Consider the following 24,206-nt stretch of genomic DNA (forward strand, 5'->3'; position numbering starts at 1 on the left):
GAAGGAGAGATTGAGTGTATGTTCCAAAATAGGACATATCTATCCTAACTGTAAACATTCATTTTTGTTATACCAACAAACTCCACTGAGCACACATACTGTCACTGCTACCACCATTATCTATTGGCTGCAAGAGTAGGGTAGGGTTGCCATAGGAACCGAGAAAGGTAATGGCCATGTTCTTGAGCACATGCCGCAGGGGGTGAGGGGGGCAAAGGAGGGGAGGGGACGCGGGGGGTGCAAGTGAGTCAGAATAAGGACTGATGATGAGGGGTTGAAGTTAAAAAGCAGAACCTTCTCTAGTCTACCCATTCATAACCGCACCCTCAGCATTTACTAGCCACTTTTTCATAGTGACAACACCAGCACACAAAATGAACTCACTAATAGGATAACATTTACAGTAACGTGATAACATTTGCAGTAATGTGATAACATTTACAGTAACGTGATAACATTTACAGTAACGTGATAACATTTGAAGCGTTGTCACTTTATTTTCCTTAATGTATTCAGTGGAGGATTGAGTTAATGCTGAGTTAATGTTAATGATGTTATCTGTGATGAGAAGGGGAACTCATCTCAGGCATGAAGTTTCATCAGGGGCTTATAGCATTAATAAATTATCCCTAATGGGATGGAGCTAACCCTTATCCCCACACTGTCCAGTGTGTGTGTATATGTGTGTGTGTGTGTGTTTTCATGAAATATTACTGAAGATAATTTAAGCATAATTCAGATGCAGGCAGCACACAACAGAGAAATAAACTTTTTGTGCATGTGGAACATTTCTCTGATCTTTTATTTCAGCTCATGAAACATGGAACCAACACTTTACTTGTTTTGAAAAAATATTTTTGTTCAGTGTATAAATAAAGGGGCCAATGTGTGACATAAGGGTCAACATTTCGAAATGGTTTGATATACATTTAAATATGATTTTATTGTATCTCCGCGTGTATAGTTACAGGAATAAGAGTCTAGATAGGCAGAATGAGACCGTAACTCCTAGCAACAACAACACATCTACAAGTCATTTTAAAATGCCACTTGCTTTAGTAAGATTCTCTATCATTTATAGCCATGCTGAACCTTCCAGAAGAATGAAAAAGATAAACAACAGCCTCTCTATATATTTTTTAATAGTTTATATAATAATTGAATACAATAATATAATGCAATGGGTTCTATCAACAAAATAATTGCTAAAAATAATAACCAATAATGAAATAATTATAATCTGTAAAACTCTTCAAGCAGTGTGTGTGTGTGTGTGTGTGTGTGTGTGTGTGTGTGTGTGTGTGTGTGTGTGTGTGTGTGTGTGTGTGTGTGTGTGTGTGTGTGTGTGTGTGTGTGTGTGAAATCTATACATCATATTCTTGCTTCCTCTTTCCTTGTTTCCTCCATTCCTTGCATTAGAGCCTGAGGGGAGGAACCTGTCCTCCACTCCCCCAATGTGCTTTGAGAGGGAGGTGAGGAATGGAGGAAACAAGGGGAGAATCTCAATTGCATTTCCTTCATTCCTCACATCCTCCTTCTCAAAACCCATTCGATAAGAAGGTGAAAGGGGAGGGACCTCTGACCTTTTCATCCAATAGTTTTTCAGAAGGAGACGAGGTGAGAGGATGCAACGAATCAGGGAAATGCAACTGAGGACAGAGGAAGCAAGTATTTGACAGCTATACCTTTTTTTACAGTTCCTGGCTGACTGAGCTACCCTAATACCCATGGCCTGTCCAGAAACAACCCCTAGCCCCTACTGCCCAGAGTCTAGACACTTGTGGAGATCTGAGAGGGATTGATGGGTGGTGACATGGTGAGAGCTCCATCTTACCCTCTGATATGCTTTGTGGAATGTTGGCGGTATGGCTTAAACCTGTCCAATTCTATCAGATATCCACTAGGGGTAAGGGGTAGGGGCTAGGGGTTGTTTCTGGACAGGACCCCACAACCCTTCAGGTGTATGGTGGACATACAGTACGACACTTGAGGCATTGGTTGGATGTTTCATTCCATTGCTATACACACACAGATTTGCACTGGTGTAAACGGGACACACACACAGCACCCTATTAGGCTGATCAGGCACGTCTGGGTAGCTGGAGACCTGCTGTAAACAGTGAACTGGAGACCTGCTGTAAACAGTGAACTGGAGACCTGCTGTAAACAGTGAACTGGAGACCTGCTGTAAACAGTGAACTGGAGACCTGCTGTAAACAGTGAACTGGAGACCTGCTGTAAACAGTGAACTGGAGACCTGCTGTAAACAGTGAACTGGAGACCTGCTGTAAACAGTGAACTGGAGACCTGCTGTAAACAGTGAACTGGAGACCTGCTGTAAACAGTGAACTGGAGACCTGCTGTAAACAGTGAACTGGAGACCTGCTGTAAACAGTGAAAGGGTATATTTACATGTCTACAATCCACTACTATTCCAGCTAGTTAGATGTGCAACCACTAACCAGTAGCAATTTCAGCATGCAAATCTTGGTGGGGCAAACTCACAAAATGTTTTTTAGATGCATGCAAGCAAAGCCACTACACTACACAACACAACACAACACTAAACAATACATTAATTTCACTATAACTGTGACAAACGGTGCCCACAAATTGTTAGGGCCTGGATAAAGCTGTCCCAACAGCAGAGCTTTCTTTTCAGCACCATGGAGTGAATCCTTACCACCGCTACACCTGGCTATCAGCTGATCCTTGTCTGGCTGGTCATTCAGCCTCATTTGCTGCCTTTTAAAAAACATAGCTGATATGGCTGACTTGCTTAAGCAAATGTGGTTTCTACTGATAGTTGAGATGTACAAACTATGGCATAAGGGAACCATGAGCGGATAAGAATCAATCCATAATTTCGATTAAGACATTAATGAGTGAGCTAAGATGGTCGTAGTCAATATAACTATTTGTTCAGCACTTTTGAAATGTACAGCAACAGAATTCATAACACGAGCTGTTCCTACAGTATTCTCCCTGTACACCAAGATAAATAAAGTGGGCACATAAGCAGACAATGAAAGCTTTCACAATATTCAATGATTACATGTCTCTAAAACAGGCTATAGTCTACAAGGGCTGCCGCCAAGTCAGAACAGTAGGCTAAGTTATGAGGGGGAAAGGGACCAAATGATTAGGGTGAGGCACATGGGCTTCTAATAGCTTACTACACAACACACACTTAGTATTACTTTCTTAGCTATGGTATTCATATCTCCCTGGCATATTACATAATTTATGCAGAAGCATACAATACATTTTTGGACTCACCTTGTTGTGCTGTGCTCACTTGAACAGGAAGGTGGTGCGGCGGTCCTTCCTGTCAACAATCTTTGTCATCAAAGTCTGGCATTCTCTGGATTTATGGTGCTTTGAAGAAGACTGGGAACTCTGAAAAAAGCAAGGTTGAATCATGAAGTCAGTGATCTTCAGGTCGGATGACCGTTCAAAATGTATTTTCCCAATCGGAGGTCATTTTTTTGCCTAGCTCCCAGTTGTCTTGAAAGCAGCAAAAGTCCTGCTGGATTGACAGCATGGCCAATGTATTCAACCTTTTCTAGTACATGGTGTTGCATGTGAATGTTTGGAAGCTTGGAAAAGAGACCCTTAAACCCAGACTTGGACCACACACCCTCTCCACTGAATAGCAGCCTAGTGATTGCTTTTCTACGCTTGCAGCTAGCCATTCCTTCCAAACCACTCATTGTTGATTTTGCGATTTCCAACATGTTGTGTAATGTTTATGTGCAATGAAGGATGAGCACTGATACGTTTTTATCTGTAATCTCTCTTCATATGACAAGGATTGAAAATGATTTGCCAGTAGAATATCGACTTGGATCATGATGATGACTGCTTGTCTAGCTTACTGGCTAAGATTTTGAAAGTATGATCTTGACATGATCAGTCCAATCAAAGCTACGGTAGGTATAATGTCATTCGACGTCATTTTATCTGTGGCCAATGACCTTGAGCCTTCTTGGATGGGCACTTCTAATGTAAATCTATGGCAGCACCCAATGGGCTTGAATTTCCGAGCTCTCTCCGTAGATTTTGAGGTGAGGTAGTGTCCCCATGAGTGACAGTCACAGCAAAACTAGAGAACATTACCAACCCCTACTCTTCGTATTTTCCGCTGGCTGCCCCACCACCACAGAAAGCACTGAGCTAGAGTGAAACACATGCAACCAATATACAACCAATATATATATTTTTTAAATTGCTCAACAGTGGGGGCTCAAAACAGCTGGGGCTCTGCTCTGTATGCCATAATTTAATAAGATTAGCAATGGTTAGTTAAGTAACTTGGATATATCAGTCAGCGAACCATTACCAGTAACAGCAGTTCATTAATAAGTTAATACACACTAAATCTTATGCAGAAATTGACCTTACCTTATCTTGGCACTGTTGCATAGTATGAGCAGCTATTAATCAATTAATTCATAGATTCATAGAATGGATTCAGAAGGGTGACTTCCAACTTTGAAAGAACAGGAAGTGTTGGCTGTGCACTTGACCAGGTATTCCATATTTAACCCCACCCACATTTTATCAATGAATTATCAAGTAATTTTTGGGATTTTATATGCAAAAACAAATGACATGCTATTTTTTCATGCTCCCCATTACTCCTTAGAAAACAAGGATCAAAATGTACATAGACCTTAATCTTACCTCAGGAATCTTGCTTTAATGTTGTCAATGAAATAGGCAAATTACCTTGAACGTTTAACAACATAGACACCAAAATGTTCTTTCAATCGTCCAGATCAATATTAATTCATTCACTTTGGCTGTTTTTAAATTGAGTGCAGTATCACATAAGCTCTTTATTACGTGATGTCATTCAGAAATCAAACGCAGAGCATTTCGTATTATTCTGTACGTAAATCCAAGACAACCCATTTAGTATATGTTACGAATTACAATTCGTATTATATGTTATGAATTTGCAAAACGTTATGTAATACATTTGTCCATGATGAGATTTGAACTCGCTACCTTTGGGTTGCGAGACATTTGTGTTATACGTATACCCATCCACCGCAACATAACCATACCAAACGTAATGTAATTCACTACATGACCAAAAGTATGTGGACATCTAATCGTTGAACTTCTCGTTCCAAAATAATGGGTATTAATATAGAATTGGTCCCCCATTTTTCTGCAATAACAGCCCCTCTTCTCGGAAGGTTTTCCACTAGATGTTGGAACATTGCTGCGGGGACTTGCTTCCTTTCAAGACCAGCCACAAGACCATTAGTGAGGTCAGGCAATGTTGGCCGATTAGTCCTGGCTCGCAGTCAGCGTTCCAATTCATCCCAAAGGTGTTTGATGGGGTTGAGGTCAGGGCCCTATGCAGGCCAGTCATGTTATTTCACACCAATCTCGACAAACCTGTATGGACCTTGCTTTGTAAACGGGAACATTGTCATGCTGAAACAAGAAAGGGCCTCCCCTAAACTGTTGCCACAAAGTTGGAAGCACAGAATCGTCTAGAATGTCATTGTATGCTGTAGCGTTAATATTTCCCTTCACTGGAACTAAGGGGCCTAGCCTGAACCTTGAAAAACAGCCCCAGACCATTAATCCTCTTTCACTAAACTTTACTGTTGGCACTATGCATGGGGGCAGGTAGCGTTCTCCTGGCATCTGCCACATCCAGATTCATCCGTCGGACTGCCAGATGGCGAAGCGTTATTCATCACTCCACAGAATGTGTTTCCACTGCTCTGGAGTCCAATGGTAGCGAGCTTTACACTGCTTCAGCTAACGTTTGGCAATGCGCATGGTGATCTTAGGCTTGTGTGTGGCTGCTCGGCCATGGAAACCCACTTCATGAAGCTCCCGATGAACAGTTCTTGTGCTGACGTTGCTTCCAGAGGCAGTTTGGAACTTGGTAGTGAGTGTTGCAAACTAGACGTTTCCACTTCACAATAACAGCACTTATAGTTAACAGCAATTACAGTTACAAATACATGGCTGTGTGCTCGATTTTATACACCTGTCAGCGACGGGTGTGGCTGAAATAGCTGAATCCACTAATTTCAAGGAGTGTCCACATACTTTTGGCCATGTAGTGTATCATACTAATTTGAGTGTCCTGGATTTACATTTACTAGATTACGTTTAGTCTATGAGACCAGGCTGCAAAAGCACATTAAAAAACTATTATGCATAATTATTAAAGAACCTCATTAATGACAGTGTCTATTTTTGTTTTATAATCATATTAAAGATACTATTTCTGTTTGAAGCATGAATTTTGCAATCACATACATTATTTTGAATATGTTTGTCCATAAAACTGTTTTCACACCATAAGATAGGGAGATACGAAATGCTAAAAGGTTACAGTACACTGTTGAGACATCCATACAAAACAAAAGAGTCTGACAGCAATATCCTGGAATTTCACAGGATCAAGGTCAATGTTTTTTTTTAACGTCACCTGATTTTCTCCAAATCTGTAAAGACTCCAAGCATGAGAAAGGGTTTTAAACATCGGTTTTCATTCAACTCATTCATTCTATTGAACGTATCCATGTTCCCCATTTATATCTTAATGTGGTCACTTGAAAAAAGAAGGGAATTGTTATTAATGACTTTGTAACAGCTCCAAACACTTGTCCACTACAAGAAATGCTCACTGGTACCCCAGTTTATAGAAAGACCCATCAACAGTTTTACTCTGTCAGTCGTTGACAGTCACTCAATTAGCCCATGTCAGATAATGTTTTATAGATCGCTAGGTAAGTTTCTAGCGATGTTAACCTTGTAGTAGTCATGGCTGAATCACAAGACACATACCCAGCAGTCAATTTAGGAAGTCAACTAAAATCACAATTCAATAATCTAAAAAGATAATTTTTTTCCCACAACTTCTCAATAAACTCAAAGTAGAAGCTATTTATTTCAAAAGTGTAGTGACTTCCTTCAATTTGAATTGAGCCCAACCCTGGTGTCCAGGGGCCCTGACCTCCAGGGGGCCCCGTAGAATTACAGGAAATGAGCAGGAAATGGCAACATTTTCTCTCCATCCCATGACAAAATCTGTAGAACTGCAAGAATTTCTTTATGCCTCATGGCACATTTTTGGAGAATTGGAGGATATTCAATGTAAAGCTGCGATTATTCCTCTCCTCTGCCAAGAGCGGGGCCACTAAAATGGTTTGTCCATGAGGTAGTGGGGCCCCACAATCACATCTCACATAGGGCCTCAAAAATGCTAGAAATGGCCCTGGTGACTGGGATTTTTAAAAATAGAGGCAATCAGCACACATTGATTAATTACACCGTTTGAAATGTTGCGGTGGGGGGGGGCGGATGGGATCCGCGTGGGAAACAGTGACAGCATATAGGAGAAGGGAAGGAGTGGAGAGAGAGACACTGAGGAGGAGAGCGGAGATAGCAGGAGTCGGAGTGAAAAACTCATCAAATGGAAGCCGTAATTAGTGGTCTGTGAAGTGAAAGCGAGCTGGTCCAGGCTTATCCCAGGTGTCCAATACTTAGCCCACTCAATTTAGAGTGAGAGACCTGCGTGGCGGCGGCCCACCTGTTCCCAGCCCCTTCCGTCAACGTTGATGCATGTGACCATATGGACTTGCCAAGCTCATTGTCTAGGGGCGGGAAATCCCAATTATAGGCTACTTTTAGGAATTCACTCACTTAGCTGCATGGAAGAAGGCTACCTTTGTGCCACAACTGTCAAAATCAATTCAAGTGTGACCACCTCATTTGCTCTTTAAGAAACTTTTAAAAAGTCAGTTACACCAGATAGGCCTAACTGGTAAGAAAATACATGCGATAGAGAGACTGACTAATTAGTCCTAGTTTAAATATCTCATAGCAGCATAATCATTACAGTGAGTGATGCACCAGCTTATATGTGCTCAACAACCTGCGCATATTTCTCGCTATTGTTGTTTTCGCTTTTGACGCCTTGGCAGCCCAACTAGTGCGTATACTCCAAGCCTGGGTTGGATCAAAACAAGGTTTATCTTCAGTTACTGTTTACAGCTCTATTTTTACCGACATATGAAACTCAATGGCACGGGACAGATGATACTTACCCACAGTTTCAGCAGTGGAACCAGGACGCACAGAATGTGCAGATAAATCAACTGCCTGTAAGTGTGGCCAACATGGATTTTTTTATATAGCAAAAAATACAGTTGATTTGTATACTTGGCATATCATAGAAGCTGTAATTCTATGTGATATTGAACACCCACACTCATTTACAGAGAAAGTTGGCTCTCTACATGCCATTGACATCACGCTCAGCATCATCAAGGGAGGCAACTTTAGCCTACAACAGCTGTGATTTGAGTATTGTCTTAATAGCTTGATGAGTCCTATCTTCTTGATGCATATCTCAGGCTCACTACTTTTATAGTTTTTAATTGGATAGTGGTGGGCTACTGTTAACTGTGTTGAGTGAGTGGGCTGATATTGCCTGCCTCTCAACAGTAGTTCATCCATGGCAGTATTAGATATGGGAGATAGATATTCTCCCTGGCTATATGCCTCCAGGAAGAGATCCTCATTACAGTCTCGTGTCTCCTTCCCAGGCTTCCCAGCAGCCCACCACCATCCGACAGCAGCTCCCTGCTGCCACGTCATCTCCCACTCCTTCCACCGGGCCAGCACATGTCAAGCAGGGTGTGTATGGCAGGCAGGCTGTCAAGATCCCTTCTCAGACAGAGCCCGCCTCACTCGTTCTCTGTGTGGATTGATTTCTGTGTTTGTGAATGTCACTGCAGGTGCCAGTTGGACCTAAGGGCCAGAGCTCAACCATCTATAATTACAGTCATGTTCTTTATAGCACTCCTTCTCCACCTCTAGCCTCATCATTGTCTGTCTGTTGGTCGCTCAGGCCAGGGCAGTGATTGTTTGCTCTGACGGACCTTTCTGCTCCTCTTACACTTTCAACTCACTTATATTGAGGGTCATTTCAGTATTGGCATTATTTCTGATATTATTCAATGAGTAGTTCGGAATCCTCTCGTTTTGACAGAGTTGTATAATATAGTGTCATTTTGCTAAATGTTGCATCAGGCTGTCGCCAGAGTACCCTGTCAAGCAGCCAGTGGGCAAAATCTGTATTTTCCTATTGTTGGAAGGATGTCAGACAGAGATTGAGGAATGGAGGTGATAAAACATTTAGGATGGTAGATCTGATTTATAACTTGTGATTGGACGCCATGCGGGTTGAAATGGGTTGATTGTCACTTAAAGGATAAAGGACAGCACAACAGGCATATAGAAGAATTTAGCTTCCATGCAGGTGTGTGTGTGTGTGTGTGTGTGTGTGTGTGTGTGTGTGTGTGTGTGTGTGTGTGTGTGTGTGTGTGTGTGTGTGTGTGTGTGTGTGTGTGTGTGTGTGTGTGTGTGTGTGTGTGTGTGTGTGTGTGTATAACGTTGCTCTCTGCTATTCTTCAGACCTGGTGGAGCTGATGATGATCCAGAATGCCCAGATGCACCAGGTCATCATGAACAACATGACCATGTCAGCCCTCAGCTCATTTGGCTATTCCCAGCCCCAGCTCCACCCTCCGTTTACCTTTGAGGTTCAGTCATTTGGCTATTCCCAGCCCCAACCCCACCATCCACCCCTGAAGTACATTTACTGTTAGTCACATCTGCCAACTTATCATCCAGCCTGTCCGTGTGCAGCACACTCATCTTCCATTATTCATCTGAAAACATGTGTTTCAGTAGGTAGAGACATACTTAATCTGATATGACAATCTGGAAAAGTAAACAGACCGAGGTCAGAGTGGCTCCTCACATTAGCTAATGCACCTAAAAGTTATTTTTGGAGTCTGTTTTGGGTCACACTGCAACCCATTGCAGTGGAGAGTGAGGATGAGCCCCAAATGGCACCCTATTCACTATATAGTGCACTACTAGGGAATATGGTGCTATTTGACACATGCTGTCTCTGAATAGGCTGTTTTTATCCTCCCCTCCAGGCCAGCTGTCCCCAAGGGATTTTACAGCTCCCGAGTGGTGCAGCGCTCTAAGGCACAGCATCTCAGTGCTAGATGCGTCAAACCCTTGTTTGATCCCGGGCTGTATCACTATCGACCATGATCAGAAGTCCCATAGGGCGGCGCACAATTGGCTCAGCGTCATCCAGGTTAGGGGAGGGTTTGGCTGGGGTAGGCCGTGATTGTAAATAAGAATGTGTTCTTAACTGACTTGCCTAGTTAAATAAGGGTTACATACTGCAGGAGGAGGAGGATCCAGAGGTGTACCATTACCAGACTACCCCGGCCTACCTGGCCTACCCAACCTGGTTGCCTCCACCCCAGCCTCACCCTAGCCTGGTCTACCACAACACTGCTGAACCCCTAGAGCTAGCACCCTACCCACACAGAGACACCATCAGGTGAATCCCAACACAACCCCATTCATAACCCCTACTGTACCCACACTTACATAGACTGATGTCGTGAAACAATGTGGGCCAGAGATAACAATGATATGCATATGTGATGTCATCCAGGAGGGCGGCCCCACCTCCTCCCCCACCCAGCGCTACCAGGACTGTGGGGGCTGACGTCCCTCCAGCAACAGGTACACAACTGGAACACTCTGTACATCTCTGCTGTATGTCTGTATAACACCTATCGCAGCACTAACGTTAACACATGGGTGTCCATAGCAGAACACCAGATAAAACAATGGGAGGGAGTTACCATAGAAATAGAATGACTCAATAATCTGTGGTACTGTACATACAGAACGTTGTTCTGGGGGATGGGAAGTCTCAAAGCCCTTATTGGGCATGTAATGGGCCGCGTAACATTCTTCTAACATGTAGGATCTAACCATAGATGTCTTATTAAATTACTACTACTACTAATTCCTAATTCTATGGATCTAACATCCCATTAGCACCCTCTGTTAGATGATGTGAGAGTTCTGTGATGCTGGTTGGGTGGAGGATCATAATGATGCTGATGAGGGTGCTGACAGTGCTGGTGATTGCGATACTGTGAGTTATAATGAGGCTGATAATACTAAACACTTGTGAAGAACGTGTTCATCAGATGCTTTCCATGTCTCTCTTCGTCTCATGAATGTGTAGATTACTATGAGGCTACGGAGAGAAGACAGTGACATCAAGAGCAGAAATCTACAGCATCCACTCATCATTAGCCTTATTATTATAAGATAGAGTCCTTCTAAACTCGTAGTAAACAGAAATACATTTCAGAGGCACGGCAGTTTTGTTCTTCATAGTAGATATTCATGATATCATGTTTGTGTATCTTGCAGAAGTCGTGGAATGCTCACCGCATTTCTGTTTGTTTTTTTTACACCTTTTAACGTGGGTCTTTTTAGATTGTTGTTCCTTTACATGTTATTTTAAGTAAAGAAAAGGCCATAATCATTGTTCAGTATTGTTCAATGTTTTTAAGCTCACTTCCAGACTCGTACTGTAGCTCTGTTGGTAGAGCATGGCACTTTTAACACTAGGGCTGTGGGTTTGGATCCTGACACCATCCATACATAAAGGGTATGACTGTAAGTCAGTTTGGATATATGTCTGCTAAATGGCATATTTGATCCAATATTATAGCAGTTTTGGGCCTTATTCCTACATCCATTACATACAACACCCAGCAGGAGGCAGCATCATCTTTGTCATGACAAAGTATGAGCGTGTGAGTTGGTTCGCAGCAGGTTGGCATTTATTGTCATGAATCTTGACCTGGAGGCAGCGCTGCAGAGAGGTCACTAACTAACACAGCCACAAAGTCATAAAATCAGATTTGAACCCTAACCCTAACCTTAACATTAACCACACTGCTGACCCTAATGCCTAACCCTAACCTTAAAATAAGACCAAAAAACTAATTTTTGTATTCATACCGTACATGTTTATGATATTGCCAATTTTTACTTTGCAACTGGCTCATCTAGCGGAAATCGCTCAGTTTTGCCTCCAGGGCAAGATTCAAGACAAATGTCAAGCCGCTCGTTTATATCCATGTCTACTGGCATGTCTATCAGCATGTCACTTGTTGTTTCAGTGAGTATCTGACAAGTTCATATATAGACTACATGACTAAAAGTATTTGGACTCGTTGAATATCTCATTCCAAAATCATGAGCATTAATATGACGTTGGTCCCCCCTTTGCTTCTATATCAGCCTCCACTCTTCTGGGAAGGCTTTCTACTGGATGTTGGAACATTGCTGCAGGGACTTGCTTCCATTCAGCCACAAGAGCATTAGTGAGGTCGGACACTGATGTTGGGTGATTAGGCCTGTTTCGCAGTCAGCATTCCAATTCATTCCAAAGGTGTTCAGTGGGGTTGAGGTCAGGGCTCTGTGCATGCCAGTCAAATCTTCTTCTTCTTCTTCTTCTTCCACACCGATCTCGACAAACCATTTCTGTACGGACCTCGCTTTGTGCGCAGGGGCATTGTCATGCTGAAACAGGAATGGCGGCGAGCTTTACACCACTCCAGAAAACGCTTGGCATTGCGTATGGTGATCTTAGGCTTGTGTGCGGCTGCTCGGCCATGGAAACCCATTTCGTGAAGCCCTCAATGAACAGTTCTTCTGGTGCTGACGTTGCTTCCAGAGGCAGTTTGGAACTCTGTAGTGAGTGTTGCAACTGAGGACAGACAATTTCTACGCTCTGCACGCTTCAGTACCATGACCTTGTCAGCTCTCAGCTCATTTGGCTATTCCCAGACCCAGCTCCACCCTCCACCCTCAGTGGTCCCGTTCTGTGACTGAGCTGTTGTTGCTCCTAGATATTTCCACTTCACAATACCAGCAATTACAAATGACTGGGGTAGCTCTAGCAGGGCTGAAATTTGCATACTGACTTGTTAGAAAGGTGGCATTCTACTGCCAATGTTTGAATATGGAGATTGCAATGGGTGTGGCTGAAATAGCAGAATCCACTAATTTCAAGGGGTGTCCACATACTTCTGTATTTTTAGTGTATGTCAAAAATCTGTATATTTCTCTGCATATCCAAGCATACTCCTTGAGCTGTCTGTATCCTCCAGTCTAGTTGTTATTCTTTTTAAAGAAACTAAATATGGTTCTCTGCATCTCTACTAAAATCTGGAAAGGAATGTGACTTATTCAGTATATTTCGTTATTGCTTGCTTTTCTAAAGTTTACCAACCGGCATGCCAGCTGAGACAGTTAGACAAGCTAGCTACTCTAACTTGATAGCCTGAATTGCCTTTTTGGTAGTTAGGTTCCTAATCTCCCAACCTCATAACTATCTGGGCTAGCTAAAGCAAACTTCATAAAATTGCTAGGGGGCACAGAGAAACAACAGCAAAATGAACAACAAATTATACATTTTTTATTAAACAGGACAAATCTGAGAGGGCCCCTGTGCTTCCCCCAAAAATTTAACAAGAAAACATTTGCAAGAGACTGAGTTTTGGGGCAGCAGATAGCCTAGTGGTTAGAGTGTTGGGCCAGTGACTGAAAGGTTGCTAGATCGAATCCCTGAGCTGACAAGTTAAAAATCTGTAATTTTGCCCCTGGACAAGGCAGTTAACCCACTAGGCCGTCATTGTAAATAAGAATTTGTTCTTAACCGACTTGCCTAGTTAAATAAAAAATATTTCTCAGTTGAGAGAGCAAACAAAACAGAGCCCCTTTATCTCAAGTATGTGTAGCTCATCTATCTGATGCTGTTTGTTCAAAAAGAGTATGACATGGTTGTTGCCCGTAGCAAGGGAAGCTAGAGAGCATTTTGCCTCCCTTGATATTTAAAAATAATAATAATAGCCAATCAGTGTTGCGCTAAACTGAGTGAGCTCAGCTGTCCTGATGCAACAGAGGCAACATTGATAACATATATTTGTAAACCGTTGTAGGAGGAATCATGGACCAGGAATTTTGGAACAGGGAGACATAAAGGTGAGTTTCTGAGGAGGAATGAAGGCTGAGAAAGAGGATGAAGAGGTTGAAGAGAATGAGGAAAGCAGATGTTGAATTTGAATCTGAGGAAGATGGCGCTAAACATGGACATGGGGTTTTGAAGAAGCTTGGTGTCAAGTGCAAACAGAGTGAGCCCGTGAGCCAGACCCGAGTTCTGGAGGTAAAATGGAAGTGAATGAGGGCGAGTTAAGTGAGGTGGAAGGTGTGATGAAGAACCCGAGCCTGGCATCAATAGATAAAGAAGAATCTGGTCCAGTAGGAGTGACATTTTTGGAGAAAGTGGATCCTTGCCTTTTGGCGGTTCCATTTGTGGTTTCAGGGTGATTGAGAAAGGAGTTGGGTGCAGTTGAATCAGTGAAGGTAATATGTAGTGGACTTCTGATATTTGTTTGTGTTTCTTCTGACCAGAGGGAGCAGGCTCTCAGTGTCATGCAACTTGGGTAAAGATCCGTGCTGGGATCGAAAGTGTCCGGTGCGATAGAGGCAGGTTGAAGTGGCCAGAATCAGAGTAGCGCAGAAGGTGTCGTATGCTGTGGCAGTGAAGAAAGTAGAGGAGGATGGGTCAAGGGTGAGGGAAGTAAATCACAGAAAATAGATGTTGTGGTGGCAGCTGCAGAGAAGTATTTGGGTATACGAGATCTGACGTCAGAAGAGTTACAGGGGGTGTTGAGTGGTGGTGTCCCGTCCTCCCAGGCTATTGGTATGGTTCAGGAGCAGATCGGGTCAAAGAAGTGGAATGGGGCAGTGGGTTTTTAATGAGTGTAGGTGGCAGCTGCAGGGAAGTACCTGGGTGTATGAGATTTTACTGCAGAAGAGTTATAAGATGTTCTGAGGTTTTTAACTTGTATGAAATAGTGGTATATGTGTAGGGTTGGTTGGTTGTGCAAATGTTCTATTTTTTCCCCCTTCCTTTTTATTTTTGTATCACAAATGGAACGCGATTGAACACACAGTAAGTGGCGGCATGCACAAACAGAATGTGCAAATACCATGATACCAAAGAAGAAGAAAAAGATGGTTCTGACTCACCCCCAAAAAAGTGTCAAGGGAAGCCAGTTTGGATTTGGCTTCACACCAATCACATCACGTCAGAAACCAAACGTCATTAACAGAAAAAAACATGATTTGTTGCTTCTCTCTATGTCAATGTCCTCCGGTGTTTAGCTAGCTAGCTAAAATCAGCCTTTCCTAAATCAGCTATGGATGGAGATAGGAATTTGGACTTGTGGTTTTACTTAATTCTCCATACTGGCCAATGATTATAATGGCGATTCTGATCCAACCATAAATTCATACATTGTGCCCCTGGCCTGAGAGGATGGAAGTTCAACATGTAGCTAGATGTAGTATAATGTTAACTAGATGGCCTGGCGCATCGTTGTCTATGAAAGGAAGTTAGGCTAGCAAGCAAGCATTTTAGACAGGTAGCCTATGACAATAAAAACTAAAAGTGTGTACTGTATGACAGTCAGACTATTTAGGCAACATGAAAGAGGAGGATGGCATTGGCGTTTCTCTACAAGTAGGGTCAGTCAATATGTGTTTTTCTACTTGCATGCACACACAGAAATCAGTGCCATGGACAGCCACATCATATTTAGCTTACGTTGATTGAACTAAATAGTTTTTTTTGTATATTTTAGTTGTCACTATATTAGACTAAGCATAGGGGATTAGAGGATGAAGTTGAAATGGTGCTGCAATATTGGAGGCAGCTCCTGTTTTCTTTTCGACGTGTGGTATCTCCATTGTTCTAAATCAATAGCTGTTTAGTAGTCCGAAGATGTTGGAAAAACCGGAAGGACTAGAAAACAGCAACTATGGAAACTCAAAAATTGGGGGAAAAAAACACTGGTAGGACATGACTGGACAAGACGAACTGGCAAAAGTCAAAAAGAAAACGCAGGTACACAGTAAATACACAGGAGATATTAGGGACAAATGGGGGTGGAGACAAGCACAAGACAGGTGAAATAGATCAGGGTGTGACATAAGTGCTTTTGAGAGCCTATTGATAGGTCAGAAGAGAATAGAACACATGTTTGGACAGGCGTTCACAGTGACTCTTCATTCTACCGTACTTCACCACGGTATGACCTCCCATGACCCCCTGGGGGTTTAAATGTAATGTGATGAGTCCACAGGGGGGTTAGAAGGCAGGAGATCAAAAGCAAACGGACTCCATGAACCCTGAAGGTGATGAAAAATACAAGGAAATATGGGGTCGGTCTTGAAATGGCAGACGATACAGCACATACTGGTAATTCACAAAATGGATGGATGGATCAATTCAATCAAGTTAGAGTTACACAATATTGATATCTGTGCTAGAATGCATGTACACTTAGTGGATGGAGTAGGAGATATGAGATGAGAGCTATCTGATGGACTGAGACTTGGGGGAGTCTGTGTTGTGTTGAGATTTTCCACATGAACTTCACTCTCCGTGTCAACTGACATTCCTTGGCTACTGGAGGGGAGTTTCATGACTTGGCAGCGTCTATGGTGGATTCTGTCTCGGCCTGTTTGGGGTGTGGCTGTGGCAGATAGGGTTTAGGGGGGTGGTAGAGGGGGGTAATATTCTAGATATGGGGGAAAGGAAGCAGACCAGATGAACCAAAGCTCTGATTAAAAAGTGAGGGATTAAGAGCTCAGAGGAGAAGAACAGGCAGATACGGCTGTCTCTCTGGCTCTGTCTCTCCAGTGATAGCAATGTTTACCCTGCTAATAATACCTAGACCCCTACACAGAGCCATACTAGACCCCATAACAGAGAGACAAGGGGTGGGCTGAAAAAAGGATAGAGAGAGGGACAGATGGAGAGAAATACCAAAAGAAAGGGAAGTGGGAGAAAATGAACAATCCCAGTTAGAGAAATTGTGAGTTGGAAGGAGAGTAAACATGAAGGGACAGGGGAGAGCAAGTAGTAGAGAGGTCACAGTTTGTGGGTCGAGACTGTAACAGTATGTCCTGGGCAGAGAGCAGGTAGAGATATTAGCCTACTGGGGGAAACACAATAAAGAGAGATGACAGGGACAAATAAAAAACAGAAATACCTTCTTTACATAAGTATTCAGACCCTTTGCTATGAGACTTGAAATTGAGCTCAGGTGCATCCTGTTTCCATTGAGCATCCTTGAGATGTTTCTACAACTTGATTGGAGTCCACCTGTAGTATATTCCATTGATTGGACATGATTTGGAAAAGCACACACCTGTCTATATAAGGTCCCACAGTTGACAGTGCATGTTAGAGCAAAAACCAAGCCATGAGGTTGAAGGAATTGTCCGTAAAGCTCCGAGACAGGATTATGTTGAGGCACAGATCTGGGGAAGGTTACCAAAACGTTTCTGCAGCATTAAAGGTCCTCAGGAAGACAGTGGCCTCCATCATTCTTAAATGGAAGAAGTTTAGAGCCACCAAGACTCTTCCTAGCTGGCCACCCGGCCAAACTGAGCAATCGGGGGAGAAGGGCCTTAGTCAGGGAGGTGACCAAGAACCCGATGGTCACTCTGACAGAGCTAGAGAGTTCCTCTGTGGAGATGGGAGAACCTTCTAGAAGGACAACCATCTCTGCAGCACTCCACCTATCAGGCCTTTATGGTAGAGTGGCCAGACGGAAGCCACTCCTCAGTAAAAGGCACATGACAGCCCGCTTGAAGTTTGCCAAAAGGTATCTAAAGGATTCTCAGCCCATGAGAAACAAGATTCTCCGGTCTGATGAAACCAAAATTGAACTCTTTGGCCTATATGACAAGCGTCACGTCTGGAGGAAACCTGGCACCCTCCCTACGGTGAAGCGTGGTGGTGGCAGCATCATGCTGTGAGGGTGTTTTTCAGCGGCAGGGACTGGGAGACTAGTCAGGATAGAGGGAAAGATAAATGGAGCAAAGTACAGAGAGATTCTTGAGGAAAACCTGCTCCAGAGCTCTCAGGACCTCAGACTGGGGTGAAGGTTCACCTTCCAACAGTACAACGACTCTAAGCACACAGCCAAGACAATGCAGGAATGACTTTGGGACAAGTCTCTGAATGCAGGTATGCTAAGCTTGTAACATCATACCCAAGAAGACTCAAGGCTGTAATCACTGGGGCTTCAACAAAGTACTGAATAAAGGGTCTTAATACTTATGTAAATGTAATATTTCAAAAATATTTCTAAAAACATGTTCTTGCTTTTCATTATGGGGTATTGTGTGTAGATTGATGAGGGGGGGGAAACAATTTAATACATTTTATTATGTAACGTAACAAAAATGTAACGTAACAAAAATGTGGAAAAAGTCAAGAGAAAGAGAGAAAGAGATGAGAGATGTCCAGCTCAGTCAGTCTACAAGTTTCCATCTTTACGGTAAGATGTTAGGCACCAATTGTATCACCCTGTTGCAGGGGAACTTTCAGGAAATGTAAAACTTGTAGTGTATTTGAAGTTTGAGAAATCTTCTGAAGTTTTTAATTTCCACTTTGAAATTTCAGACTTGATTTTCCTTGCGAAAAAATATAGAAGCCCCTACAAAAATGTCCATTAATTATAATCGACATAATAATTCACATTTCTTGTTACTGCAGGACTATTTTCCTGCTGTGACAAACTTGCTAAAATGAAGATCTTACATCTGTACTCTCCTTAGTCCAGAGCTTGACCATATTTATTCTACCCCACTAATTAAGCTGCATGTTGAAGTGTCTAACCCAGTCCAGCTGTTGCTGCCTGAACTGAAGCCAGTAGGTGCAGGATCATGAGTCAGCCATGTTGTTTACAGCTGATAATCAGTCAGGTGTGGATTCATCTATCATCACCACTCCCCATTTACTGTGTGTGTGTGTGTGTGTGTGTGTGTGTGTGTGTGTGTGTGTGTGTGTGTGTGTGTGTGTGTGTGTGTGTGTGTGTGTGTGTGTGTGTGTGTGTGTGTGTGTGTGTGTGTGTGTGTGTGTGTGTGTGTGTGTGTGGTCTTTGTGATGGTTGTACTCAACTTTTTTTTTATTAAAACAGGTCAACACACAGAAGGAAAGTGAAAAGCACTTCAGATTTTATTATACAAAAATTATTCTAAAACCATTTTTAACACAACACATGAAAACAGATAGTGGAGAGGGGGATAAGTTGAGCCAAAGGGGTTAGCTGTTTCTTGGAAACCATAAACAAAATTAATAATTTGACTAAATATTTAGGAAGAGGCCATCATTTCATGGAGTCTGTGAAAGATTGTTCTATACATAATGTGGGGTCTCTATAAGCTTCAACATGAGGTCCTAAACCTAGCACGAAAGTGCATCCTTGTAACTGTGTGGGCTGATATTGTCAAAATGTTTGCCTTGGGGTAAATTGAGCCAATGGCAAGTGTTAAAAGATACTTTAAATTATTACAAGACAAAAAGGTGATTGTGATGGTGTTGAATTGTATTTGGGAAATAGGTAGTGGTAATATTTCATTCAGTACAGACATTTGTAGACGGCTTAACTTAACTTACCCGGCCCCCAGCTCAACTAAGTTGTGCCAAGAGACAAACTATGCTTTCAAAACTATAATGTTAACATGAATTCTGTTTATTTCCATGGATACACAACATCCTGAAATACATGTAGATATCTTTGTTAGAAAGAATACTATATTTCCCTTGACAGAGTGATGCTGAATGTAAGAAATGGCTCAACTTACCCCACTTTCCTCAACAACAGTAGAGACACCTCATTCTGTATGATCTGTTCACTAACTCTACCAGATACATCAGATGTCAACATTAACACACAGCTAGGTGGGCCGATCAGCTCATACACGGTCAAATGACACTTGGTTAAAATATAGACAATAAGTCTTGATCATACAGGTAGTCAGTCTATATCAATGACTTGAGTCATGAATTGTCAGCTCACACACACCTCCCACTGGGCACACACTGGTTGAATCAACGTTGTTTCCACATCATTTCAATGAAATGACATTGAACCGACGTGGAATAGATGTTGAATCGACATCTGTGCCCAGGGGGCTCCTTTGTCTGGGTTCCCAGTGTGGGATCGTGTTGTACCGTTCTGTCCTCTCACCCAGGATTAGTGTGTGAAGGACTTCTGAAGGTCTGGAGGCTCACCAGCTCTCCATTCTTACAAAAGAAGAGGGATGGATGCCAAGGTATGTTGAGCCCACCCCTCCCTCCCTGCCCACTTTCTTGTTAATTTCCTCTCTACAGTTCCAATTCTTTTCTGCTCTCTCCCACTCTGTCCCTTTTGAAGCGTCTTTGATATCTTCATATTTCCCTTCCTTCACCTCCCTCATCTGTGTGTGGTCATTCCACATGAACGCATCAATAAATACATCCTCATACACACTTTGGTTGAGCATATAAAACGTCCTGCTGTCTCAATACTGTGAGGTGTCATTGCCATAACGTGACAAGTGGGGTAGAATGTACCACTGCATACAATGCGGTCAGAATGCCATACAATGCTGTGTGGCTTATCCACAGCTGGCTTTAGCCAGGCAGGGGGGCAGGGGCAGATCATTCAGTGTGTAGACGTGACAAGGACAGTCTGGTCTTTTCCAGTCAGCAGGGAGATTAGTTGATGGCACAGCTGAAAGAACAGAGCATTTGTCTGCCTTTCTGTCAACCAAAAGATGCCATCAGATCTCTAAGCGAATAATACCTTGTATAACAAACAGTACGACATTGGACATGCAATACCTACAGTAATGAAACAGGAAAGGTATGCACTGTGTGACGGCTCTACTAGGGAATAGGGATGGAATAAATGTCACTAGGAATAAATCTATATACATCCCTCCATGCTGTTATCTGATGGGCTGAGCCCCACAAGGAACCTTTCTCCCTAACATCCATTCTTCCTCTTCCTCTCCTCTTCCTTCACCCTCTCTGGACCTCCTGTGACACGGAGCGGCCCAGTGCTTTGGGCGCCTTGGCGAACTCCATCCTGAGTGGCTTGGCGGGGGGCAGGTCCTGTGTGATCTCGACCACGGCCCTCTTGCCAGGGCAGACACCGTCGGAGATGGGGAAGGGACGGAGGTCCTCCTGGGTGTGTGGTGCTCCACGGCCCAGCCGGATGCCCAGCTGCGCAGGGGTGAAGATGGGCAAGGGCAGGGTGTTCCTCTTGGGCAGGAGCTGGTGCTCCCTCACACCCCTCTCCACGGTGCCCACTCTGTACACCCCCGAGGGACAGGCCTGGGCCAGAGAGCGAGCCTCCCACCGACGAGTGTAGGTCTCCCGACGAGAGTCATCGTTCATGTTCATTGTCTGCCTGTGGAGAGATGAGACCGACACAGTTAGGAATGAACAGTTGGACATTGCTCATTGATTTTCAAACTCTAATCTCTCTCAGTATCAAGCTGAGAATCCTACCAGCAAAATTAAAATCATTGCATTTTACAGTCAGCTGATAGATTAGCCTGACAGTTATTATAACTAAGATAAATGATACAGTAGTCTAGTCTTGAGTATGATGACTCACAAGGTAATATAGGAGGACGTCTAGCTTTATTGATATCGACGATTTTATAGAAGAAGAAATGACTTAATGTTGTTCAATATGTTACATCTACCAGAAGAAATGAATACAGTTTGTCCAAAGGCTGTGTCTCACCTGTCCATGGCCCGGGTCTTCATATTAACACTGTTCCAGTCAGCTTTGTAGCTCTCCCTCTGAGCCTGGTTCTCCTCCCGTACGCTGCAGGCCAGCTCAGCCCCCACCACGGCCCCAGCACGCTTCTCAATAACGGTACACACCTGCATTATCACGGTTCCGTGTGGGTGAAGTTCTGTCCTTATCTCGGATTTATCACCTCCGTTAGTTTCTCAGACTCCTCTCTCTGTCTGTCTTGGTATCTCTGTGTTCGGTGTTCTTCTCTCTGGACTATCTGTCTGTCTGTAGTTGCTAGCCAAGGTAATCTGTGACGGTTCAGGCAGCTCTCTCCTCTCTCTTGCCTCTGTGCTGATGGTGATGGTCTGGTGGTCTCTGATGTTTGTGTCTGGGACCATGCCCGTCTATCTCCTTTATAGAAGCCCTGCTGCTATTTCTGAGCCATGTTGTCACTCCACAGCTAGTGTGTGCTGACACCTGACACCAAGAGCGGCCCGTCTCTGACTTTGTCCCGGGAGTTAGAACTGACTCACTCAGGGCAGCTGTTGAGGAAGAGAGAGAGAGGGAGGTGGCTGGGGGAGAGAGGAAGAGAGAGGGAGGTGGCTGGGGGAGAGAGAAAGAGAGAGGGAGGTGGCTGGGGGAGAGAGGAGAAGAGAGAGGGAGGTGGCTGGGGGAGAGAGGAAGAGAGAGGGAGGTGCTGGGGGAGAGAGGAAGAGAGAGGGAGGTGGCTGGGGGAGAGAGGAAGAGAGAGGGAGGTGGCTGGGGAGAGAGGAAGAGAGAGGGAGGTGGCTGGGGGAGAGAGGAAGAGAGAGGGAGGTGGCTGGGGGAGAGAGAAAGAGAGAGGGAGGTGGCTGGGGGAGGAGAGTGAAGAGAGAGAGGGAGGTGGCTGGGGGAGAGAGGAAGAGAGAGGGAGGTGGCTGGGGAGAGAGGAAGAGAGAGGGAGGTGGCTGGGGGAGAGAGGAAGAGAGAGGGAGGTGGCTGGGGGAGAGAGGAAGAGAGAGGGAGGTGGCTGGGGGGAGAGAGGAAGAGAGAGGGAGGTGGCTGGGGGAGGAGGAAGAGAGGAGGGAGTGGCTGGGGGAGAGAGGAAGAGAGAGGGAGGTGGCTGGGGGAGAGAGAAAGAGAGAGGGAGGTGGCTGGGGGAGAGAGAGAAAGAGAGGAGGGAGGTGGTGGGGAGAGACGAGGAAGAGAGAAGAAGAGAGGAGGTGGCTGGGGAGAGAGAGAAAGAGAGAGGGAGGTGGCTGGGGGAGAGAGAAGAGAGAGGAGGTGGCTGGGGGAGAGAGAAGAGAGAGGGAGGTGGCTGGGGGAGAGAGAAGAGAAGAGGAGAGAAAGAGATGGGAGGTGGCTGGGGAGAGAGGAAAGAGAGAAGGGAGGTGGCTGGGGGAGAGAGAAGAGAGAGGGAGGTGGCTGGGGGAGAGAGAAAGAGAGAGGGAGGTGGCTGGGGGAGAGAGAAAGAGAGAGGGAGGTGGCTGGGGGAGAGAGGAAGAGAGAGAGAGGGAGGTGGCTGGGGGAGAGTGAAAGAGAGAGGGAGGTGGCTGGGGGAGAGAGGAAGAGAGAGAGAGGGAGGTGGCTGGGGGAGAGAGAAAGAGAGAGGGAGGTGGATTCCCTCATAAGAGCACTATCAGACCCAGTGTTCAGAGACATGTAAACACACACGAGCACACAGGGGGGGGACTTCTGAAGGCTGGCATCTGAATAGAGCTCAGGTCTTGATGTACATATAGCAACCAGTGGCAGAACACTAATGTGGAAAGAGATCAGCTCATGCTAATAATGATGGTTGCTGAGGGGAAACTCTATTGCCCCAAGAGAGAATACATAGATTGAGCATACACAACATGAAGAACTCTTTCCATGACACAGACTGACCAGGTGAATCCAGGTGAAAGCTATGATCCCTTATTGATGTCACCTGTTAAATCAACTTCAATCAGTGTAGATGAAGGGGGGGGGGACAGGTTAAAGAAGGATTTTTAAACCTTGAGACATTGACTGTGTCTGTGCCAGTCGGAGGGTGAATGTAAGCACCTTTAAACGGGGTATGGTAGTAGGTGACAGGTGCACCGGTTTGTGTCAAGAACTGCGACACTGCTTAGCTTTTCAAGCTCAACAGTTTCCCGTGTCTATCAAGAATGGTCCACCACACAAATGACATCCAGCCAACGTGACACAACTGTGGGAAGCATTAGAGCCAACATGGGCCAGCATCCCTGTGGAACGCTTTTGACACCTTGTGGAGTCCGTTCTGAGGGCGAAAGGCAACTCAATAATATAAAAGTGTTCCTAATGTTTGGTATACTCAGTGGACATGTACATATACTGTACATAAACATACATATAGATTTTGAAACTGACAGTTATCTTGATATCTAGCAGTGTGAAACTGCTGACTTTAAGATTGTCTCTTTCAGGAACTCTGGAGTGCCCTGGCATGTACGGCCTGGCTATATTTGGGGTAACAGTTCCTTTTAGAGACTCAAGATCAAAGGTGATGTTCTGTAGGCAGGTGGTCAGTCTGTTTTGGATAAAGCAAAGCTATACGTGCCTCGGAACAGATACCAGGCCAAGGCATTGACCAAGTGACCAACTATTTTCTTGTATAAAATACGGTCAGTAAAACACAAGTCATTTTTATTTGACTGGAAAACAGTACCTTGTCTGTTAATC

At 44.1% G+C, this 24,206-nt stretch overlaps 1 protein-coding gene across 1 annotated transcript; it reads right to left on the bottom strand.

Annotated features, from left to right (window-relative positions):
* Nucleotides 1-18,959: 18,959 nt before the first annotated feature.
* Nucleotides 18,960-21,943, bottom strand: LOC109893302 (telethonin). Its single transcript, XM_020486475.2, has 2 exons — nucleotides 21,546-21,943; nucleotides 18,960-21,203 (listed from the first exon to the last, which is right to left on the bottom strand). Exons 1-2 carry the CDS (start codon nucleotides 21,692-21,694, stop codon nucleotides 20,813-20,815), a joined length of 540 nt encoding a protein of 179 aa, XP_020342064.1. The 5' UTR covers nucleotides 21,695-21,943; the 3' UTR covers nucleotides 18,960-20,812.
* Between the last annotated feature and the right edge of the window lie 2,263 nt (nucleotides 21,944-24,206).

The sequence above is a fragment of the Oncorhynchus kisutch genome, linkage group LG6 (assembly GCF_002021735.2).
Source record: "Oncorhynchus kisutch isolate 150728-3 linkage group LG6, Okis_V2, whole genome shotgun sequence".
NCBI lineage: Eukaryota > Metazoa > Chordata > Actinopteri > Salmoniformes > Salmonidae > Oncorhynchus > Oncorhynchus kisutch.

What these genes read in the sequence shown, in the direction of transcription:
- LOC109893302 (XM_020486475.2), bottom strand. Translation starts at nt 21,694, where the DNA reads ATGCAGGTGTGTACCGTTATTGAGAAGCGTGCTGGGGCCGTGGTGGGG. An exon ending in AAGACCCGGGCCATGGACAG is followed by an intron (nt 21,204 to 21,545) that starts GTGAGACACAGC and finishes ATCTCTCCACAG; the next exon opens with GCAGACAATGAACATGAACG.